Source organism: Carcharodon carcharias, chromosome 9 (genome assembly GCF_017639515.1).
Source record: "Carcharodon carcharias isolate sCarCar2 chromosome 9, sCarCar2.pri, whole genome shotgun sequence".
NCBI classification, from domain to species: domain Eukaryota; kingdom Metazoa; phylum Chordata; class Chondrichthyes; order Lamniformes; family Lamnidae; genus Carcharodon; species Carcharodon carcharias.
Window position 1 is genome coordinate 46342589 of NC_054475.1, and position 24127 is coordinate 46366715.

The 24127-nt window shown below is 39.8% G+C and overlaps 1 protein-coding gene across 8 annotated transcripts in view; it reads right to left on the bottom strand.

Moving 5' to 3' along the window:
* Nucleotides 1-23915, bottom strand: part of anks1ab (ankyrin repeat and sterile alpha motif domain containing 1Ab) — a 484507-nt gene extending 460592 nt beyond the window's left edge. For 6 of the 8 annotated variants that reach the window (XM_041195093.1, XM_041195102.1, XM_041195095.1 and 3 more), the window contains exon 1: nt 23705-23915. In XM_041195093.1, the coding sequence (XP_041051027.1) occupies nt 23705-23844 (140 nt within the window). In that variant the 5' untranslated portion in view covers nt 23845-23915. Of the gene's footprint in view, nt 1-23442; nt 23537-23704 lie in introns of those variants that run through there. The other 2 variants (XM_041195098.1, XM_041195099.1) reach the window with 2 other exon arrangements.
* Nucleotides 23916-24127: the final 212 nt, after the last annotated feature.

Genomic DNA, 24127 nt, shown 5'->3' on the forward strand with positions numbered 1-24127 from the left:
TAGCACATTTCCTCATTAGTTCCTTACCTTACTAATCTAAGAAACCCATCTTCTATACATTCCATGAACTCATCCTCCACACCATCAATGCAAATTAGGTTTGTCCAGTCTATATGAAGATTACAGTCTCCCAAGATTACTGCATTATGCTTGCTACACGTACCTTTAATTTTTTGATTTATATTCTACCTAACACAATTACTGTTAGGAAGCCTATAAACTATTCCCACCAGTGTTTTCGACCCCATGCTATTTCTTAACTCCACCCAAAATGGTTCTATATCTTGATTTACTAAACGCAAGATCCTTTCTCCCCACTATCTTTATCCCATCCTTATTATGATGGCTAGCACATCCATCCGTTACTTCCCACCCACCCAACCTTTCATTAGTTTAAAGTGGTATCTACCACCCTAATTATTTGATTCACCAGCACACTGGTCCCAGGCTGGTTTGAGTGGGGTTCTCATCAACAGAAGATCTCAACTTCCCTTTCCCTCAGTATCGGTGCTCATACCCCATGAATCAAAATATCTGTTGCCCACAACACACTTTCAGCCACGAGTTGAACCTTCTAATCTGTTCACACGTTGCTCAGATAATAATCTAGAGATCCTAGCAGAACTCCATTCCAAATTCTACCCAAGTTAGTGGTTTCTATATGGACCATGATAAGTGCATCCCTCACAATTATCTCTAGTACTTTTCCCATCATTAAATTTGGACTAATTGGCCTTTTAGTTATTAGGTTTATCACTCCCTTTTCTTTTAAACAGGGGTGTGACATCTGCAATTTTAAGTCCACTGACACAATTCCAATGTCCAAGGAGGATTGAAAGAATGTTAACTATAAATTGATGCTGGTCATAGTTTGCCACATAAATTGAATTTATGGTGCATCAAGCAAACAACATGTGCTCATACCCACAGAAAAAAATGCTGGAACACCAGGGCAAAAGAAAATACAGAGAAAAGGCCATATGCTGAAGAATATCTGATCATGCCAAGAACATTAGCTGAAGTACACTGAAAGGCTCTAGGAGTTGGCACAAGATAAGCATAATAGTCCTCGAACAATTTATGATCCATTACATCTTCAGAGTGTGGTATTTGCAGGTTAAAGTAGTATATGGATTTTAAATGTAACTGTTGCTTTTCATTAATATTTGCCAAGATGTAAGCATTTCATCATTTCTACAAGTGTCTTTTGAGAGGAACACAGGGGAAAATCCCAGGAAATGCAATATGGAAAATGCTTAGAGCTATGAATATTAAATGTAAAAAAATCATTTATGTTCCACTTTCTAATAGAAAGCATTTTAATAATAAGCATTATTAATTCAACAAGTGAATTATTTTTTATTTATAGGCTACTGAAGTGTAGTGTGCACTGCAAAACATGTCAATATTTTTTGAAAGTAAACGTTATTGCAACACTATATTCAATCTAATCTACCTCCATGTGCAAAATAGTGTGCAGAAATAACATCAGGGATTCTTAACAATGGAACTGATTGGGAAGTGATATACGAAATCAGAATTCTGTGCTTAGTATGCATTTATCTGCAGCAAGTTATCAGTGAATCAACACAGTGCAGAGAGTTCATTACACTATGTCCTACATATGATGCAAGTTATTTCATTGGCAGTTCAATAGGACAATTCCTCCAGACATCTGGCCAGTTCTAATCCTTTCCACAGTTAACAGCTACGATCCAGTTTAGCAATGGCTGTTTAGTGTGATTTTCCAGGGTATTTAAAGGAATGTACAACTCCACATTTCTATTATAACCCATCCCAATGAGAATGTGGAGTTGCACCACAAACTGAACAACATTTTAATGAAAAGCTATAATGTAAATAAATCAATTAGGATTTTCTTAGATTTTACCTCAAACTACAATAGGACAGCAGCAAATCCAAAAAGGAACTGTATCAAAGAATGCACAACACCTGCACATTTTGTCACTGTGCCATCAAACATTCTTAGGGAACCACTGATCTGCACACAAATAGTTGATAAGTTAACAATTGCATTAGTTAGGCTGCCTTTAAAAGGGTTTAAAATAAGGATGATGCAATGCAAGTCATTCAGACTGAATGCCTACCAGGATCAATCTTTTCTTTCTAGTTTTATGTAGGGGTAAATAATTTATTAAATCCCTGTTATGCTGATGGACTGAAGCAGCTTACTTTGTATTCTTCCCTCCTCCAAACATTTCTAAACACAAAGCAATCAAGAATAGCACAATCAAGGAGGGTGCAACAGCTCAGAAAAGTTTAAGTGGTGTTTCATACATATTCCAGACAGGATCAACTAAGAGTACAAAAAAATTACTTCCTAGGAGTCACTTCTTAAAACTGCAAATGCAGACTTATTCACTTACTCTTTCTCCCTTCACCACCAGCTACCCTCTGATACAGAAACCAAATGATCTTTATGTTTGAGCCCACATTGCGCACACGTGCCAATTCTCACAGAATTTACAGCACAGAATCAAGCCATTTTGGCCCAACCAGTTTATGCCAGTTTCTGTTCCACTCAGGTCTCCTGCCATTCTTCCTCATCTACTCCTCAGTATAACCCTCAATTTCCTTCTCATTTACATGCTTGTCCAGCTTCCTCTTAAATGCATCTACACAATACGCTTAACCACTCCCTGTGGTAGCAAGTTCCACATTCTCAACATTCTAGGTGAAGATTATCAATAAGCACATCACAGTCCAGCCAGATCATGCTCTCACATTCCAATCAAACTTTCCTGTGATCACTGGATAGTGATCAAGGAAGCCTGGCTAGATTTTCCTTTCCTGAGAAAAGACCAGGAAAAACGTCACGCACCAATTGCGGGTAACTGAGCACAGGCCAGGAAACAAATCAGGAAACATCAAGGATGATTAGCTTTTTAGACTGGCCACAGATTTACAGGTTTTGCAGAAACATGCATAGAGTTGTGCAATTAAATCCTCAAATTCAATGTAACATAAACAGAATTTTTTTTTGGGTCATCATATACCAGTGGCTCTGTTTATTAGAGGACAATCATTTCTAAATGAAGAGGGTTGAAATGCCATTTAAACAACAGCTGGTGTTCAGCTTCATTAATCACATTAAAGGTTCCAAGAACTGATATTTTTGGGCCTCTGCATTTTTCTATATCTGCTCCAGGATACAACTTTTTAAAAAAGTTTTTAGAAAATGAACCCCTCATATTTAAGTTGTGCAGTTTGAAAGCTGGAAAGCTTCGGTCACCAAAAGAAAGTGAAGTCATAAGCAGTCATTTGTAAAGCAATGGTTAGACAGTACTCGACTGACTTCTGACTAAGAAAGACCTCGAAGCAGAACATTTCAATATTTCACTTCAATCATTTTATAACCACAATGTTAAGATCAAAACAACTCGACTGTAGAGATTTTTAATACACTGTCTTGCTGACTAGACAGTACAAATGAGGTTTAGGAAATATCAAGAAAAGCCAAAAACAAAAAAGGTCACAACTCAAAGCTCATCTCTTCAGTGCAATATTGTGCTTCTAAAGTGTGTCAAAAAGCACTTCACAGATTGGCTTATGGAAAATAGAAATAGGTCAGTGAAGGAGATTAGGATGGGTGGGCCAAAAGGTTGAGTGAATTGAATTTTGAGGGGTGGGAGGGCATGTTTTAAAAAGGTGCAGAGCAACAGAATAACTTTCATAACTAGGGTCTCAATTTTCTGCAATATTGAAATCTTATCCCACCGAGAAGACAGCTTTAAACCAAGCTGAACCTAGGAAATGCTCAATTAAAAATCCATGCATCGCCATAATTCCTTCATCTGATCAAATCATCACTGCAAAATCAATGAATCACTTGTTTTAGTTTGGCGTATCCTCCTCAATCTGTCGTCCCAGTTGCTGTTTCAACAGAGGAAACACATCAAGCCTGCCCCATGGATAGACCATGGAAACAAATTAAAGCTAAATGAATGGCACAAGTAAAATTCTCTTGACCAATCCAATCTTTGCTGGGGGAGTATGAACACTAACAACACTTAGAATTTTTTTCACTGTCAAAGAGGTATGCCAATTAGGACATTAAAGAGTATGCTTTACTTCTGCAACATGCGATGAAACAAAAGTTATTTCAGTTCTCATCATAAGGTATACTAATTCTGTTCTATATCCATCACAACAGCAGCATGTGATAATAGAATAAAATGGTAGTGTCCACCATAATCAAAAAATACACAGCTCGTCAATGCATAAAAATAAACAGAAACCATGCACAACACAATTTAAAAATTAACAGGCTTCAAGAAAAGGGATTTTGGTGGGAGAATTCGTAAACTCAGTCATTTTGCTTGACAGTTCAAAGATAAACAAAAGTTTCACACATGAAAAGGTTTTTTTCCCCAAAAGTAACTATTCATAAAAAGGACATCACACATTATTTCAAATTTTACATTATATAAAGTGCAATATAGTTCAATACAGTTTCATAGTATCTGGCACTTTGAGGTGCCTCATTACATTTATAACTACAGGTTATACTTACTGGATGACATTTCATGTCAAACATACAGCCCGAGGGGTTTTACATGCATTCCAGCCCCTCGGTATACTATGGCAGGTGGGCCTTAGACTTTGCCCATTGAGCAGCAGCTTCCCCAAGATTTAATGTATGTCCTTCAGTTAGTAGTCCTGGACCTTAACACTTGCCAGTCTGCAACATTCAGACATGGGCTGCTCTTTGCACTGGAAGGCCAGCAAGTATTGAGAGAGATAGAAACAGAGGCAAAGCACTAAAATATTATCACTCTTTGCTGAAAGCAATATGACAAAGTTTAAGAAACAGCCTAGGGGCTAAGTAAATTAGGAAAAGTGAAATACAATGAAACAGTTATCCATCATATGAGCTGAGTTTAACAATTGGTACAGATGAATCCCACTTGATTTCACCTTAAATAAATTAGCAAAGCATAAAAGGCCTAGCAAAAGCAAAAAATCCAGTCCTTCAATGACCTGCAAGAACTGATGCTTTGCGCTATTTAAACATCACACACACACTTTTACAGACATACTGCAACATGCACAATGCTTTGAAGTTACAGTTTGCAACTTAATTTCTCTTATGCCAGGAGATGGCTAGCCAAGGCAAGCAATCAAGATATCCTTGCTGTTAGCGTACATTGAGCAGGCTGAGCTGGTTTAAGACCCTAGTCAGGTCCTTGGGTTCTCCAAATGAAAACCAAGAACCCAGAGCAGAAAATTCAATAATGCAGATTCCAGGTCTCAGACATGCATAAAGTCTGCCAACATAAAAAAGCAAAACTTCTGCAATTCACAAACAGAAGGACAGGTGAGACCACTTAAAGTCAGGAAATACAGAAGTAGAGACAAATTTGCTTTGAAGTTAAGGAGTAAGCAATGCAACACATTCCCATATTTCATCAATTATCACAAAGGATGGAAGCTCAGCCTGCAACTTATATACAGATCCATTTTTTAATATAAAAATATTTTAAATCATTTGTATATTGCAATCCTCAAGTCCAAGACTTAACAATTATGTCATTCATTAACTATTTATATTTGTGTAACCAAAATACTGCATCACAAACTTAAACAATTCAATTCTCATGTTCAATAGTCCAAATGGCAGATGGGATTTTATTACCTGCCAAGTCTTAGAACTAAATTTTATTTCATAATTAAAAAGGAACATCTAGCTGCTCCAATATATAAATACAGAACCCACTGCATGTGATCTGGGCCATACAGATCAGAAAGGTCTAGGTTTGCTCTCAGACAGAATTGATAAGCTGATTCCAATTGCCTTGGAGAAAACTTAGAAATCATCAACTGGATGCCCATTAATTTGAAGGTACCATTTGCACTAAAAGTTTTCATCCAATATTTGAATTACGTAACTAATATAAAGTGGAAATGTGGTTCTTAAAAATGAATTATCAGATATTTTCAATCAATCCACTTTGAAATCAAGAATAGGCTGCATTTACTGACCCATGCCTTCCACTGAAAAGCATGTATGTACATGTCACGACAAATTAGGGTAGACAGAATCAAAGTAACTCTGAAAACCCAGTATCACAACTGACGCATGCAGAATGATCATTTGACGCATTAGATCCATATCCCAGTATAAGTCAGTACCTTTATTTATTTTTATATTCTCCTACAATTTTCCTTCCTCCCCTCCCAAAGGTAAATGATTCTTTAACTGGAACATGGACCATTACATGGCAGTCACCACCAGCATGCACTCAAGCATTCATTATTTTTATGTGAACTTTTACAGTCAGTGCTGGAATACTATCCAACAGTGGAGCTTTTGAGCCCAAACCTATTCTCTCCACACAGCAATCAGGTCTAAGTCTTGTTTCAATGTTCCCCTGTTTAACCCAAGGGTTCTACAACCAACTGTCCCACCCCATTCCAGCTCTCAGGTAATTCAACAAAGACTGAGGTTGAATCAAGGACTTTAATGCTCTTGAGTTGCTGTCTTTCATATATCATCCACCCAGTCACCACATCTAACAAAGCTACTGTTGCACACAAAGGGAAATTTGTCAGGGAACAGGTCAGCCATATAAAGCAAGTCCCAAATTCAACAAGTATCTGTGTTCAGCTGGGACAGCAGAAGGACTGCTACAGTTGGACTGTGTCTGTGGGTTAGAGATATAAAAAAGAACAGCCACATCAAGCCCCTGATCACTGGTCAGTCAATTGTATATCTTGGATGCAGGGAAGGGCAATTACCAGGCTCAGCTCCTGTGACTGAACAGCTTGCAAACTTCGTCAAAGTATCAGCTGCTTAGTAAAGATAGTGGAGGGTGACTAGTGCCCATTAAACCACAAGGAATTAATGCTTTTAGGGAGAAAGGGAAAAACAGGCAAAAGAGAAAATGTAATTAATAGTTTAATATAAGCAATGAATGGTGACATAGCATTGTCAAAACAGTAATGTAACTGATTTATAGCAATACAGCTTATAAACCAGATACTGCATTTTGATTTCTAGAAAGTTAGAGTTCATTTTACAGGAACGCTTTAACAGGGATATGAGTACAACAAGTAAATGTGCACCATTTCCTTAACCTATATACTATGGTCATAATAATCACATTAATCAAATGTACCATTTGCAATACAGTGTACAAGCATTAAAATTATCATTGATCAGGACTTTAGCAACAGTTCTCAAATCAAAGAATTAAGAAAAATTCTTTTGTTACATACAAATTATTCTAATTCCAGTTCTACACACACAATCCTGAATTGGAACCATGTCACTTGTTCCTTCACGGTCACTGGGTCAAAATCCTGGGAGTTCTTCCCTAACAATATTGTGGGCGTACCGACACACAAGGGGAAGTTTGTCAGGGGCAGTTTCTCAGGGGCAATTAGGAATGGACAATAAATGCTGGCAGTAACACCCATACCTCGAACGTATAAAAATAAATTAACATTGCATAGTATTATTTTCTAGAAATTGTATATATACAAAAAGGGTATGCATTTTGCAAAGTGAATGAGCAGACATTTTCAATCAAATCTCATACAACAGAGTCCAATGTAAATTGCACGCATTTTGCTGCAGATGTCACCATCCTTTCTGAAGATTTCAGGGCCATACGTCATACGGTGTGTAGATCACAGCCTCAAAAGTCACACAAAGTTTGAATCCATGTTCCTATTATTTACATACATTCAAAGTTATGATAATAAATGTTCATACTCCAAGTTGGAATTGATTCACCAATGCTGCAAAAGTCTTGAAACAGCCTTTTCCAACACCCAGGCTCCAAAAGAAATCAAGTGTCAATTATGAGCAAAACACAACTGCAATGCCTAGTTCTCAACTGAGAACTCTTGGGATATAGTGTCCATACAACCTTAGGTTGGGCAAGTCTGGTTTAAGATGAGCAATAGTAATTGACTGTAATTAGTACCTCTAGCTCTTAATGGCCTAGGATCATACATAGAAAACTGCATGAAAATAGTCCTGTTACATTCTGTTGCTCATCAACTTGAGCTTGAGGATCACGTGTACAGTGCTGTGATGGAAACTAATATAATAGTCAAAAATTTCAGAAAACCTCTTGCAATCAGAAACGTAATGTTATCTTTATTTTTTTACAATTCCCTTTGATCTGGCATTGATTTTAGTCAAGATCTAATTATGATTATCTAGAAACAATTTTTAGGAACTACTGTGGTTATTTTATTTCTTTTTAAAGGTACATGATTGTTTTACTTAAATATCCTTGCAAATGAGAAGACAGTTTCTGACTATCCATATATTGATCAGGAATGCTGAATTGCATTGTCACATTTCCACATTGTTCATTACTGAATCCATTCCTCATGAATAATTAGCTTAAAATTAAGTTCTGCTCATTTTTATACTAGAAATGTGAAGGATAGCTGGTGTACAGAGTATTAAAATTATGGGGTGGAGATGCATTAGTTGTGCAACATATTTTGTTGGTAGAGGTTTGTATTATGTAATTCAAAACAATATTAGATCTGCAGGACCCAATGTTTGAGAGATTCTACTCTGATTCTCTTAGTTATGCCAATATTTATTGATGTTCATGCACATAATGACCATTGAATAGTGGTATGAGGAATTTCTAAGCGATGGGGAGCAGTTGAAGAATATATTAAGTACTCTACTTCATAAGTAAATGCTGTTCAGTTTCTTTAAGTTAGCAATGCAATTGTGCAAGGGAGTTTTATTAACACATGTTAAAAGTGACTCCCACCTTCCATAACACCCACTACCCAGCTAACAAACATTAGTTTATTCCTGTCATCTGAATCAAACTTGGACACCTTTAAGCAACTTGCATGCATTATCCTCCTCCTCCCAACCTGCCAAAAAAAAAAGTAATCAGCATTCAGCAATCAACAAAAAAGCTTCTCACTTAGTTTCCTTCAATGTCATTTGCTGTCAAGACACTCCATTATGACGTGTTCACAAATTCAAAGCTTGAAGAAACAGTTCTAACATTACACGTCCATTAAGATTTGGCAACTCTTAACTATTGCCCATTTTCAATTTACAAATCAACAGCTTAATTACTTAATTTCTCCCATAAATAACAAGCAGAAAACACCATGAAGAGGCCTTTAATCATGAGAAATTTCACATGCTGTAATTAGTGACCAATGTGCCAATGGTTCTTGACAAAAAACAGCCAAGTCTCAGGAACTTCACACACACACACACACACACACACACACACACACACACACACACACACACACACACACGAGTAACTAACTTGGCTATTTGCTTTTAGTTGTTCAACAACGATGCACTAATGCTTCATTTAAAAATAGCCCCTTGTGCAAGTCACAAGCCCACTGATAAGGTAACAGAAACAGGATACTATACAGTTTATTTCACCATGACAATGCCTCAATATTTATCCAGTCAGTTTTTACTGCCTTCTACAGAAACACACTTCATTAATTGCAGACTTCAATCAGCATGAACAGACCTTCCTGTTGCAAACATGTTCTCCTGCTTTTGGTTAGTAATTTCCAGGAAAAATAGTTATAATGCAAATACTGTTGTTAACCAATTTCTTGATGTATCTATTGCGCAGAATCAGATCACTTTCACCCTTTTTAAATAACTACCATGGGGCATAATTATACTCATTACCCCAAAGTATATTCCCTTGTGTAAACAGCCCCAACGTTAAATTAACAACTTCTCACAATACTGTCACAATTGTGGAAACTTAAGTGTCTGGATTGCCAGATAGTCAAAAAAAATTCAAGCTATGCAATGACAGGTATTTGTTATTTCTCAAATAAAACCAGAAAATTCTGGAAAGATCTGTGTCTGTGGACAGAAAAGGCAAGGTAAAGCCTCAGGTACGACAGTAGCTTTAGAGTGCAGAAGGAGGCCATTCAGCCCATCGAGTTTGCACAGGCTCTCTGAAAGGCCATTCCACCTAGTCCCACTCCCCTGCCTTATCCACATAACCTTGCATTCTCTCTTTTCAGGTAGCAATCCAATTCCTTTTGAATACCTCGATCAAACCTGCCTCCACCACCCTTTCAGGAAGTTTGTTCCAGACTCCAATCCTCAATTTAAAATATTTTGTTTAAAAAACATTGTTATATAAAATGGCTATAAGATTTCCTGTAAATCAGAGATTTTTTCTTAATAATTGTGCTAATTGTCAGAATTATTGTTCCTTACCAGAACTGAAAGCAATATTTCTCAGCTTGGTTACTTAGTCTGTTCCACAAAAATAATAATGGTGACAAATGAAGCTGAAGTTGGCAAATGAACGTCCTCTATTAGCTACAGAAACTACCTCACAGCGAAGGTCAATTATTGAGATGTAGATTACAAATTGTAAACATAAGTACATTTAAAATATTGATGGTTTCAAGTCTCTTTATCTTAACTACAGGTTTCTGAGAGCCTGAACATGAATAATCTAATCAAATTGTAATAAAACTGAAATTTATCTGATGTTCACGTTTTATATGTTATAACTTTTCATTCAAATTTCATTTGGGCAAATATTAAAATGGCTTCTGTTAATCACTTTCTGGAAGAGGTTTTGTGTTTTGTTATAGAATGATTAAATTTATGTTGGTTTCTGCAAATTACTTCCTAGAAGCAACTTCTTTTGTCTTGAAGAATGAGATGCTATCCCAATACTATCAATAATATAGGTATGGGCTTCAAAGGATGTGTAGTCTCTTCAGATAAACAATAGCTCCAACAGGAAGAAAACAGTTTAATGAAGTCCTCAGATAATACTTGCATGTTTGACATTGAAAGAAACAGTTATCATGTACTTTGGCTGTAGGTCAGGGGGTGGGGGTGGTTAACGCTACAGGAGAAGGTAATATTGAATCAAAATTCATCTTTAGCATGAGAGCTTTCTTTCAGTACAAAGTCAGTAAGATTGCTGCTCAGCTTGGAAACCATTTGTCGAAATCACTATGATAATAAAGATTCCATGGTAGCTAGAACTCATGTTTTCATAAAAACTCAGTTTAATGCACTCTGAAAAGGACAAAGAATCTCATAACAGTGTGTGCACTGGTAGATGTTAGTGCTATGTTTAACATTCATATTTCCTTTTGCAATAAAAAGGAGGCAAAATAAATTAGTAGAGTGATATCAGAGTGGAGATGTTACATCCAATGATCCCTCTAATTTTTCTTTGTTGCGTGCAGCATGCTTATCGCACTGTGAGATAACTTCAAGATTGCTGCATGGTCACCCACCACACAGCTTAGACAAACATATCAGGAAAGACTGAGATGGCTAGACCTCCTTTCTCTCAGAAAAGAGAAACTTGATGCGTGGGTTTGGGGGGCCATGTGGGGCGTGTGTGTGTGTGTGTGTGTGTGTGTGTGTGTGTGTGTGTGTGTGTGTGTGTGTGTGTGTGTGTGTGTGTGTGTGTGTGTGTGTGTGTGTGTGTGTGTGTGTGTGACTTGACCGAGATCTTTAGGTAAGGGTTTCACAGGGTAGGCATAGAGATGATTCCACTTGCAGGCGAAACCAATGCTAAGGGCCATAAATAAGATAGTCACTAATAAATGGAATAAAGAATTTAGGAGGATTTCTCTACCCAAATACTAGTTAGAATGTGAAACTCACTGCCAAATGGAGTAGTTAAGGCTAACAGCATGGATACATAGTGGGAAACTAGATATGCATATGAGGTAGAAAGGAATAGAAGGATATGTTGATGGGGTTAAATGAAAACGTGGAGGTGACTCAGAAGAAGCATAAACAGCGGTATGGATCTGTTGAGCTGAATGTTTCATATGCATACCTCAGAAAGGTGGAAGTTGTGGTCATGTGGAACACTATTCCACAAATGTCACACAAGTTTAAATTTTTGTTGATAGATAGCACATGTTTGCCTTTAACACTTGTGGTCACCGCAAAAGTTAAGAGTATTTAAAATAATAGCTTGGACTGTAACACAATGATCATGAAGGAGCAGCAATGTCAGGTGAATGATTGCTCACAAAATACTACCAACCAGCGATTGGAGAAATTGTGGCAGCAGAGAGCAATGTGGGACTTAAAGTGGGGACAGCAAGGTGAGCAAGAACACTGACATTTGATTAAGTGCTCCGAAAACTTAAGATCTGAGAAAACTTTGCTGCCTATACCCTAACTTGCATCAAGTCCCACTCACCTATTACCTTGTGCTTGTTGATTTATACTGGCTTCCAGTCTGGCAATGTCTCAATTTAAAAATTCTCCTTTTCTCCAAATGCCTCTATAGCCTCATCCCTCCAAATCTCTAACATTCTCCAGCCCTCCAAGATCTCAATGCTCTTCTAATTCAAACCTCTTCTAAATCCCCAATTTCCTTCATCCGACCATTGATAGCCATGTCTTCAATTGCCTAGCACCTCAGCTCTGGAATTCCTTTCCCTGAACCTCTCCATCTCTCTCTCCTCTTTTACACCATGCCTTAAAACCTAGCTCTTGGACCAAGCTCTGCCCCAATGTCTCTTTTTGCAACTGTGTCATATTTAGTCAGATACTGTTCCCGTGAAAAGCCTTGGGGTGTTTTACTGTGTTGAAAATACTATATAAATGCAAGTTGTCATTGGGGCTTTCACAAAGTATTTAAATGCTAAAAAGTCATTTTTCAACTTTGTTCCTCCTCATTATTACACCATCCATGTGGCCCTTCTTCATGTGAGCCCAGATGCTGTGTTTTTGCAAGCAATTTTAATCAAATTATTACCCACATTGGAAAATATTGTTGCAATATCATAATGGTACATCTTGCAAAGATGGTCTCCACTCTAATTTTAAACTTCCTCTGGGATTACCCTCCTCCACTTTTTTGACAGGGGATGGATAGGCAGACAGTTTCCTCCCAAATGCCTCATCTGTAATCAATAACTAGGAGATAAATAGTCATTTGGTAGTGCAGAACTTGAGTATTGCTGAAAAAAGAGACCTGTCTAAGCTTTTTGTCTTGCACTCATCAGGACACTTGCAAGAATACCAATATAAACGGGAAAACAACAGTTTATACTTTATCTGAAGAGAGTGCTGATTAGTTGGCAAGAGACATTGCCATGGAGAATGCACCATTGATGGTGACTGACAGTTAACTGTCAAGCATTGTTTGAAATTTGAACCACACAGCTTGACCCTAACTGTTCAAGGCATTGCCCTGAGGAATGAGTCAACAAATGGCTGTCACTTATTTTGTTTAGCTTAAACAGGCACAATAATGTATATGTTCACTCTGTTTGCGAAGAACAGGGCCCTGTATATTAACATACTTAGCTTTCAGTGCACGGAAATGCACCACACTGAGTCCAACTGACAATCTTAAATTGGTTGTCAGTGTAATTCTTACCACATTGAGGATTATTTAGCAAATCTTGTCCAATCACAGAATCACATCAAATGTTGGACACTGTTTTAAATTTTGCAAGCACGGGCTGGTTGGGTACGGTCTGTACCCTGCCCATTGCGAGCAGCAGAAGGGACATGCTGTTTGATACGATCCGCCTGTCTTTGGGACATACATTGACACTGAAATTCATATACCACATGACTCATTTGAGAGATAGGCAGAATGTCTTTTTTGCTTTGATGGCAGCATCCTGTTAATGGCGAATACCACTCGTGTTGGTACTACATAGTAGCAGCATGAAACAGCTAGCTTCACCTGTTGCTCAAATTTTTGAGATACTTTGCCCTTCCAGGATAATCGGAGGTAGACTGGACACTTTTCAGGGCAGAAGCTAGGAGATACTTCAATAAACTGTAGGTTCATTTATTTTTTCTTTCCATATACAGAAGTGTAACCAGAAGTGAGACATTCTTTCTCTTGCCTTATGCACCGGACCCTAATAATTTCTACTGTTATACTTCTAAGTATAAAAAAACCTCTTACAACATGGCTGAGTTGCTTTTAAGTAAACAGGGAACTTGTTGCATAGAATACGCAGCACAAAAGCAGGGCATTCAACCCGACCAGTCCATGCCAGAATTTATATTCCACTTGAGTCTCCCATCTTTCCTCATCTAACCATTTTAGCATAAATCCTCTATTTCCTTTTCCCCCATATACCTATCCATATTATTCACTCCAATTACTCCCAGTTCCCCACACTCCACTTTCTGTTTAACCAAGTTTTTTCTGAATTCACTATTTGTTTTCTATATTATCATATTAACAGCTTCTAGTTTTGCTCTTCCTCAAAAGTTAGAGAGAGTCAGGGTCATCTCCAGCACAGAAGGAAGCCACTTTTGTGTTGAAATTCATTTGCCAATTATATGCCGAGTTAGAAAGTTTGTTTTCTTGTAATTTGTGGCAGTCCTCAGTATTGGCTATCACCCTCAATGTGGGGTCATCCACAAATTGTGTTGTGATTCCAAAGTCCAAAGTGTTAATATAAACTGTGAGCATCTGGTCCCAGATCTGATTCTCGTAGAACCCATTTCCACCATTCTGTTTGGCTACCCTTTACCCAGACTCACCAATTTATCTTGCGACCAGCCAGTCTTCCATTCCGCCACTTGTCACATGCTCTGATCATGTTAGTCTATTTATGACCTTTTGGAAATCTGGACAAATTAAATCGACATCATTACACATGCTTTGTCTACTCTCCTTTATCTCTCCAATTAATTCAATAAGGTTGTTCAAACAAGACTTTCCTATTTGAAATCCATACTAACTATTCATTATTGTATCATTGATTTCTAGCCTTTAATTTTTCTCCCTTAGTAGGGATTCTGTTATTTTTCCTGCCACTGATATTAAACTGACTGGAGTACAGGTCTAGAATTTGCAGTTGTAATGACAAATCTGTCAGCAATTACCATCATTCCTCCTCTGCAACCATGGGTAGTTAAACACGGAAATCCAGATTTTTATTCTTTCACTAGGTGTGGGTGTCGCTGGATGGCTAGCATTTGTCGCCCATCCTTAATTACCCTTCAGAAGGTGGGGTTGAGCCACCTTCTTGAACCGCTGCAGTTCACGTGGTGCAGGTACAGTGCTGTTAGGCGGGAATTCGGTCCACGATTCTGCACTTCTCCAAAGGGTAAGCTGCTGAATCCCAACAGGCTGACATCAAATAGAAACCACTCATCTGACAAGAGCTTGGTCTTTTGCCATATTAGTCTTTCCGTAAAAAGCCCTTAGAGAAGTTACACTTGTTGAATGAGATTTTTAAACGGCATGCCAAATTCATAATTATTGTTTAAAAACCTCTCTGGCTCTGAAAATCTAATTTTATATTTGTGGAATGTCAAATTTCTCCACCGTGACTAACTTGGATTAAGCACCAAAACATTGAACAAAATTTTCAATACTTACTGCCTCAAGCTTATACAAATCCCCACAAGTGTTCATCACAAAAATGAAGCACCTGCTGCTGCGTCTCCCCCTAACACTAGTTCACCGGGCCAAACTTTCTCAAAAGTTTCCCCTACCCTAGGCCTGAACCCACATCTTGTAGCTTCCCTCCCATCTCCCCTTGTCCTCTCTGAGCTCATCTTGTCCATGAGACCATGTCCTGTCCCCTCAATAATATTTTCACTAAACTACTGACCATTCAACTTCCCCTCCCCACATTAATCAATATTAATAACAGTTCGCTTTCTTCAGATGTTGTCCTTCTCTCCAGTAAATTTGGCATCAAAATCCCTCTCTTCAAAAAAATCCTGATCCCACCATTCTTGCAAACTACCTCCCCATCACCAATCTCCCTTTCCTCTCGAAACTTTCTGAATATGTTACTGTCTCCAAAACATGTGCCCATCTTCCTCAGAACTCAGTGTTTGAATCCCTCTAATCAGGTTTCCGCCCCTGCCTTTTATACCAAAACAGCTCTGATGAAAATCAGAAATGACACCCAATGACTGTGACAAAGGTAAACTACCACTCATCATCCTTCTCTATCTGTCTGCAGCCCTTAACTGGTTGAACACACCATCCTCCTCCATCTCCTCCCTACCACCTTCCAGCTGGGTAGGACTGCTCTTGTAAAAGTCAAATTTTTGAGACCAAGTTTGTCAGTCAAAAGTCACGGGGTCAACTTTACACAGATAATGTTTGAGAGGTTGAGAAAAGTGAAACCCAAAAACAAAAACACATTGTTATTGTTTTTTACGTTATTCCATTGCAAAGAATATCAATTATCATTCGTAGTCTGAGCACTTTAATTTGAATAAATAAAAACAAAATGTAAACAAATATTTTAAGCATTTACTTACTGATATTCATTTTCATTAGTATTTATATATTTACAATGAAATCAAATCATGAACACTCCAGGATTATACTTTGGTGAGGAAATATTTTGGTTTTGATCCCTAAAAGAAAATTAGTGACAACTTTCACACGAGGTATATGAAAAATTATGTTTTTTTAGCCCAAAAATCATGAGGTCAACCTTTACACAAGTTTATACAGTATCTAATCATCTTCAGAATGTCAATTTGGGGAGGCGATGATGTAATGGTATCGCTGGAGATCCAGACACCCAAGGTAATGCTCTGGAGACCCTAGTTCAAATCCTACCACAGCAGATGGTGGAATTTGAATTCAATAAAAATCTGGAATTAAAAGTTTGGATTCTATCCATGACAGGATCTAATGATGACTATGAAACCATTGTCGATTGTTGTAAAAACTCTTCTGGTTCACTAACATCCTTTAGGGAAAGAAATCTGCCATCTTTACCTGGTCTGGTGAGTCCAGATCCACAACAATGTGGTTGACTCTTAAATGCCTAGCAAGCATTTTACTTTATTCCATTGACTCTGAAATGGCCTAGCAAGCCACTCAGTTGTAACAAACCGCTACAAAGTCACAAAAAAGGAATGAAACCAGACGGACCACGCAGCAAGGACCTAGGCACCAGAAACGACAATGGTAATCGCAGCCCTGTTGACACTGCAAAGGTCTCCCTACTAACATCTGGGGGCTAGTGCCAAAATTTGGAGAGCTGTATCACAGGCTAGTCAAGCAAGAGCCTGACATAGTCATCCTCACGGAATCATACCTTACAGATAATGTCCCAGACATCAGCATCACTGGGTCTGTCCTGCTGGTGGCAGCAGAGGTGGCGTCACAGTGCTATACAGCACAGTGGTGTACAGTCAGGAGGGAGTTTCCCTTGGGGTCTTCAACATCGACTCCAGACCCCATGAAGTCTCATGGCATCAGGTCAAACATGGGCAAGGAAACCTCCTGCTGATTACTACATACCACCCTCCCTCAGCTGATGAATCAGTGCTCCTCCATGTTGAACACCATTTGGAAGAAGCACTGAGAGTGGCAAGGGTGCAGAATGTACTCTGGGTGGGGGACTTCAACGTCCGTCACTAAGAGTGGCTCAGCAGCACCACTACTGACTGAGCTGGCCGAGTCCTACATAACACAGCTATGACACTGGGTCTGCGGCAGGTTGAGAGGTAACCAACAAGAGGGAAAACATACTTGACCTCATCCTCACCAACCTGCCTGCAGCAGATGCATTTGTCCATGAGAGTATTGGTAGGAGTGGCCACCGCACAGTTGTTGTGAAGACGTAATCCCGCTTTCACATTGAGGATACCCTCCATTGTGTTGCATGGCACTACCACCATGCTAAATGGGATAAATTTCAACCAGATCCTGGGCATCCATGAGGCACTGTGGGCCATCAGCAGCGGCAGAATTGTACTCAAACATAATCTGTAACCTCATGGCCCAGCATATCCCCCACTCTACCACTACCATCAAGCCAGGGGATCAACACTGGTTCAATGAAGAATACAGGAGGGCATGCCAGGAGCAGCACCAGGCATAGCTAAAAATGAGCTGTCAACCTGGTGAGCTATAACACAGGACTAATTCCATGCCAAAAAGCAGGTGCAGCAAGTGATAGGCAGAGCTAAGCAATCCAACAACCAATGGATCAGAGCTAAGCTCTGCAGTCCTGCTACATCCAGTCATGAATGGTGTGGACAATTAAACAACTCACTGGAGGAGGCAGCTCCACATATATCTCCATCTCAGCACATCAGTGCAAAAGAAAAGGATGAAGCATTCACAACAACCTTCAGCCAGTAGTGCTGAGTGGATAATCCAACTCTGCCTCCTCCAGAGGTCGCCAGCATCACAGATGCCAGTCTTCAGCCAATTCGATTCAATCCACATATCAAGAAACGGCTGAAAGCACTGGGTACTGCAAAGGCTATGGGCCCTGACAATATTCCAGCAATAGTACTGAAGGCTTGTGTTCCAGAACTTCCTGCGTCCCCCCTAGCCAAGCTGTTCCAGTACAGCTATAACACCGGCATCTACCCGGCTATGTGGAAAATTGCCCAGGTGTCCCCTGTAAACAAAAAGCAGGTCAAATCCAACCCAGCCAATTACCGCCCCATCAGTCTACTCTCAATCAGTAAATTAATGGAAGGGGTCATCAACAGCGCTATCAAGTGGCACTTGCTTAGCAATAACCTGCTCACTGACATCCAGTTTGTCACTCAGCTCCTGACCTCACTACAGCTTTGGTTCAAACGTGGACCAAAGAGCTGAACTCCTGTGGTGACAGTGACTGCCCTTGACATTAAGGCAGCATTTGACTGTGGCATCATGGAGCCCCAGCAAAACTGGAGTCTATGGAATCAGGGAAAAAACTCTCCACTGGTTGGAGTCATACCTAGCACAAAGGAAAATGGTTGTGGTTGTTGGAGGTCAGTCATCTCAACTCCAGGGCATCACTACAGGAGTTCCTCAGGGTAGTGTCCTCAGCCCAACCATCTTCAGCTGCTTCATCAATGACCTTCCTTCCATCATAAGGTCAGAAGTGGGGATGTTTGCACAATCTTCAGCACCATTCGCAACTCCTCAGATACTGAAGCAGTCTCTGTCCAAATGCAGCAAGACCTGGATAATATTCAGGCTTGGGCTGACAAGTGGCATGTAACATTCACACCACACAAGTGTCAAGCAATGATCATCTCCGACAAGAGAGAAACAAAGAGAGATTTTTAAACGGCATGCCAAATTCATAATTATTGTTTAAAAACCTCTCTGGCTCTGAAAATCTAATTTTCCACTTGCCTGAATGAGTACAGCTCCCACAACACTCAAGAAGCTTGACACTGTCCAGGACAAAGCAGCTAACTTGACTGGCACCACATCCAGCAACATTCACTCCCTCCACCACTGACGCACAGTAGCAGCAGTGTGTCCCATCTACAAGATGCACTGCAGGAATTCACCATGGCTCCATCGACAGCACCTTCCAAATCCATAACCACTACCATCTAGAAGAACAAGGGCAGCAGATAGATGGGAACACCATTACATGGAAGTTCCCCTCCAAGCCACTCACCATCCTGACCTGGAAATATATTGCTGTTCCTTCACTGTCGCTGGGTCAAAATCCTGGAGTTCCCTTCCTAACAGCATTGTGGGTGTACCTACACCACATGGACTGCAGCGGTTCAAGAAGGCAACTCACCAACACCTTCTCAAGGGCAACTAGGAATGGGCAGCGAAACCTACACCCCGAGAATGAAAATGTTTTTTTTTAATGGCTTCTCTTTCTACTCCTGTACTGTTACCGCTTATGTTCCCCCAAGGATTTATCCTCAGCCCCCTGTTTTTCATGTACATGCTGCCCCTTGGTGACATAATTCAAAAGCACAGCATTGGTTTTCGCACGTACATTGATGATACCCTGCTCTACCTCAACACCATCTTTCCAGATTCCTCCACTGTTACTAAATTATCTGACTGCTTATTCAACATCCAATATCAGATGAGCAGAAATTTCCTCCAATTAACTATTAGAAAGACCAAAGCACATTACTTTCAGCCCCCACACAAACTCTGTTTCAGAGCTACTGACTCCATCCCCCTCTCACTACAGTCTGAGACTAAACCAGTCTGTTCGCAATCTTTGAGATATATTTGACCCAGAGATAAGCTTCATATTCGCACTAAGACAACCTATTTCACCTCTAACATTGCCTGCCTCAGCTCATCTACTGCTGAAACCCAGATTCATGCCTTTGTTAGATGTGACTTGCTTATTCCAAAATATTTCCAGCTGATCTCCCACATTCTACCCTCTTTAAATTCTGAGGTCATCCTAAACTCTGCTGCTATGCCTTAACTTGAACCAAGCCCCATTTACCTATCACCCCATGCTTGCTGACTTAATCAAGTCCCAGTAAAGCAACTTCTTGATTTTAACATTCTTGTCCTTGTTCGCAAATCCCTCCATGGCCTTGCCCAACCCCATGTCTAATCTCCTCCAGTCTCAAAACCCTCACATCTACGCTCATCAAGTTCTCAATTCTTGTGTCCCTGGTTTTAATCACTCCACCAAGGTGGCCACACCTTCAGTCTAGGCCCTAATCTTTGGAATTTCTTCCTTACACCTCTTTTTCCTCCTTTCTGAAATTCCTTAAAACGTCTTTGACCAAGCTTTTGGTCATCTGAACTGATATGTCCTCATTTGTTTCAGTGGCTTATTTTTGTTTCATAATGCTCCTATGAAACACCTTGGGAAGTTTCATGGTAAAGCCATATATAAATTTATGATGTCATTGTTTCATGTTCCCAAAAATCCATTTCTCACATGTCAACCATTGAAGTTTATCCAAGGCTGTTTCCTGCCCATAATTCATAACTGGCTTAGAGTCCAGTAATAACTGCAGACAGCAAAGCCCAAACTCAAATACAAGGCTCTCAAAAATAAACACAGGTCGAGCATCTTTTATCCGAATCCCTCAGGGCCAACTGTGTTTCAGATCATTTCGGTTTTTGGATACCACATATAGGCCTAGGCCCACTTACATGGCAATGGCCAAAGTCTAGGCTGGCTAGTCTAAAGTAAATAAAGTGGCTAGAAAAGCAATATGTGCCACTGAATAATAAAAACAGGATACCTGTAATAACTTTCCACCCATGGCACCATCTGCAAATCTGCTTCTAGGAGACTGTTTGCAAGGTAAACAGTGCAGAAAAGCAACTAACTTTCCTGCACTAAAGGTCAGGTGCAGTGAGCGAGGGTGATGTTGGCTCAGGTCACAGACATCCCGACAGCATTCAAAAAAACTGCTGTTTTTGGACGTGTTCAGGTTTCTTGTTTGTGGATAAAGGATATTTGACCTGCAGTAATTTCTTTTTCTGGCTGAGCACAAATTAAGTTTTTGTAATTTAGCAGCGTTCAATTTCTTATTTTGCACTTCCTCAATTTCCCCCTTGCTTATTATTGCCCATGATCCTCAATAATCAATTCCATCAAAAGGTAGATCCAAGCTGGAGGACAGAGTTTGGTCAATTACTCCCATAAATTGTATTTGCATCTTTAGAATGTTGTTTTAGTGCAGAAGCCAGTGTAATGAAGAGAATCAGCAGACCCAACCTACTTTGTTAGATCCTGTATCATTCTTTGCCCAAGGAAAAACAAGCTGAGTTGCGCTCCCGAGCAGCCAAAAGGTGGTTAAATATCAATGACAGGAAAATGAAACAGCAACATCCATTCTCTAGTATTAAAAATTAGTTTTAAAAAACTTTTAAAAGTCTTGTATTGAAATTATTCTGAAGTGTGAAGTTTGTGTAAATAGGAAACGAAGACTAATAATCAGTGCCACAAGTTTAACTGTAAAAATGCAAACAGCAGCCTATGCAAAAGCTAATTATGAGAACACTATTTAAGAAGCTTACATGATGTGTCCTTGCCCGAGAGGTGCAAAGCTACGTCTTCACAGTGAACTTACACCTCCTGCCAAGTACTTTACACCAAAATTATGTGATATGGTTTCCACTGGAGCAAACACAAATAACCATTAACTGCTTAATATACCAATCTAGCAGCCACATTGCCAGAACGCTGGAAGCAAGGCTCCAATCAGCCTGTTCTCATGTAGAGAAAAGGAATATTTGACACTAAACACAACTACAATTAACCATTACAACAATGTTTTACATATTCCATAATGTAAGTTCAAATGTGGCCAGGTAAAGAAAATGGCTGATTGCAAAAGGTGGTAAAATGACATTACCAGCACTGACATGCTCCCCCTTCTACTTACTTTTGTGGCACAAAAATAATAAAGATTTCAAAATCAACTACAGAGACTACTAAAAGTTCCAAGCAGTTTAAAGATCAGTTTGGCCCTTATTGAAGGCTTTGTTCTTGCCAGAGGCATATACTAGTTACGCCATTCTTCCAAAAACAAATGCCCTCTTTTTATATAATATATAATAAAAACAGAAAATGCTGGAAAAACTCAGCAGCTCTGCCAACATCAGGGCAGAGGGAAAAAAGAGTTAACATTTGAGTTTGTGAGACTCTTCTTCAATTACTCTTCTTCACACGGACTCAAAACGTCAACTGTTTCTCTCTCCACTGATGCTGCCAGACCTGCTGAGTTTTTCCAGCATTTTCTGTTTTCATTTCAGGTCCACAGTATTTTGCTCTTATCTTTTCACTTTTTTATACTTTACCAAGGCAAATTCTATGAGTACAGATAAATAATGAAATTCCTCCCTGACTCATGTCACTTACAAATGGAAATGTATTTAATGCAATTGAAAATACTGATTTGACATAAAAGTGTCATAACAGAAATCAAGAATGAAGCCAAAAATTTTAATCCAGCAGCCACACTGTCAGAACCCTGGAAGCAAGGCTCTTGTAGATGTAGATCATTCAGCATAAATGGAAAGAAGCCAATGTTTCAGACTGGCTCTTAGCAGAAGTTTCACTCAGTCTGAAGCATGGACTTTCTTATTCTCTCCAAAGATGCTAAATAATCAAATGTAGTTCTAATATTTGCTGTCTTTGTTTGAGATTTGCAATTTATTTAATTTCAAACAATACAGCAGCAGTGCTTGGCATACCAGCAAGCATCAGGTTAAAAGGTTACAAATAACCTCATATATATTAATTCATCAAACATTTTCTGTCCAAAGAGTATTTGTGATGTGAGAACGACAGACCTGGAGGTATCACCAGCTTGACAGTGTGCAGAAACTAAACAGTAATCACTAACTCACATGACCAGGTTCAACGGTATCTGTTTTTTCACACACTGGTTTTGTGCAAGGCAATTATCACATCTTGATAATTGAACTATTTATAAAACAGGACTTTTTCAAACAAGATGCAGCAAACAAAATAAATAAATGCAAACAATTGTCGCATTTTGTTTTAAAAGGAGATTCTGACACTTTCTCAAAAGTAAACAACCTATTAGATACATACTAAACTTTTAAACGAAAAACCAGGTTATTACAAGGATTGAAACGATTTCCTCACATACAACCACCACCCCCACCCCCTCCCAACGAGAACTTCAACATTCTTACTCATTACAGATTGCACAACACTGTCGCTGCGCAAAAAACCAACCCCAAACATTCAAAACAGCTTTTAAGAATAAGAGCTCACTTTTCCTGCAGCATCAGCTCGTTTTCTAAACTGAATCTTCTTTCCTCTGCTATTAGGTCCACTGAGAATCGTCTAAATTTAAAGTGATCGCAGCCACAGCTTGGTCGCGTATTTACCAAACACAGGACGGGACTCCAGACATTGAGCAACCAACACAGCCGGTCCTCCTTCCAGGTGTCCCGCCCCCGCCTCCTCACCCCAGCCGGGGCCCAGCCACCCCCTCCTCATCCTTACTCAATTCCCAAGTTGTTGCCTGACCCACCTGAGAAGGCTTGAAAGCTGAGGCAGGGACACCGTTCCACCGCTGCCCGCCGACAACCGATGCCTGCCGCTTAGCAGCTTCTCCACCACGACTACATTGCCGGTCCTGGCCGCCTCCAGCAGCTCTTGCTCCTTGCCCATGGTGTCTGCCCACACGCCCAGGGTCGCCTCACACTCACCAAGCAACTGCTTCGCTGCCACCCACCCCCCCCCCCACCTAAGCTTGCAGTTACGCGCACGCGTACTTGCTGCCTCCCCTCCGGTTCTCCCCGAATAAGGCGCAAGCGCATTCGCTGCCTAGCCTCTGACTACCCGCCCACTCCCGGAGCCAGGCGCAAGCGCAGAGGCGCTCGCTCCCCGTCAGCAGCCTCGCTCCGATGGCAGCAAATTCGCCTCTGCCCATGACGTCATCTGGTATGCACAA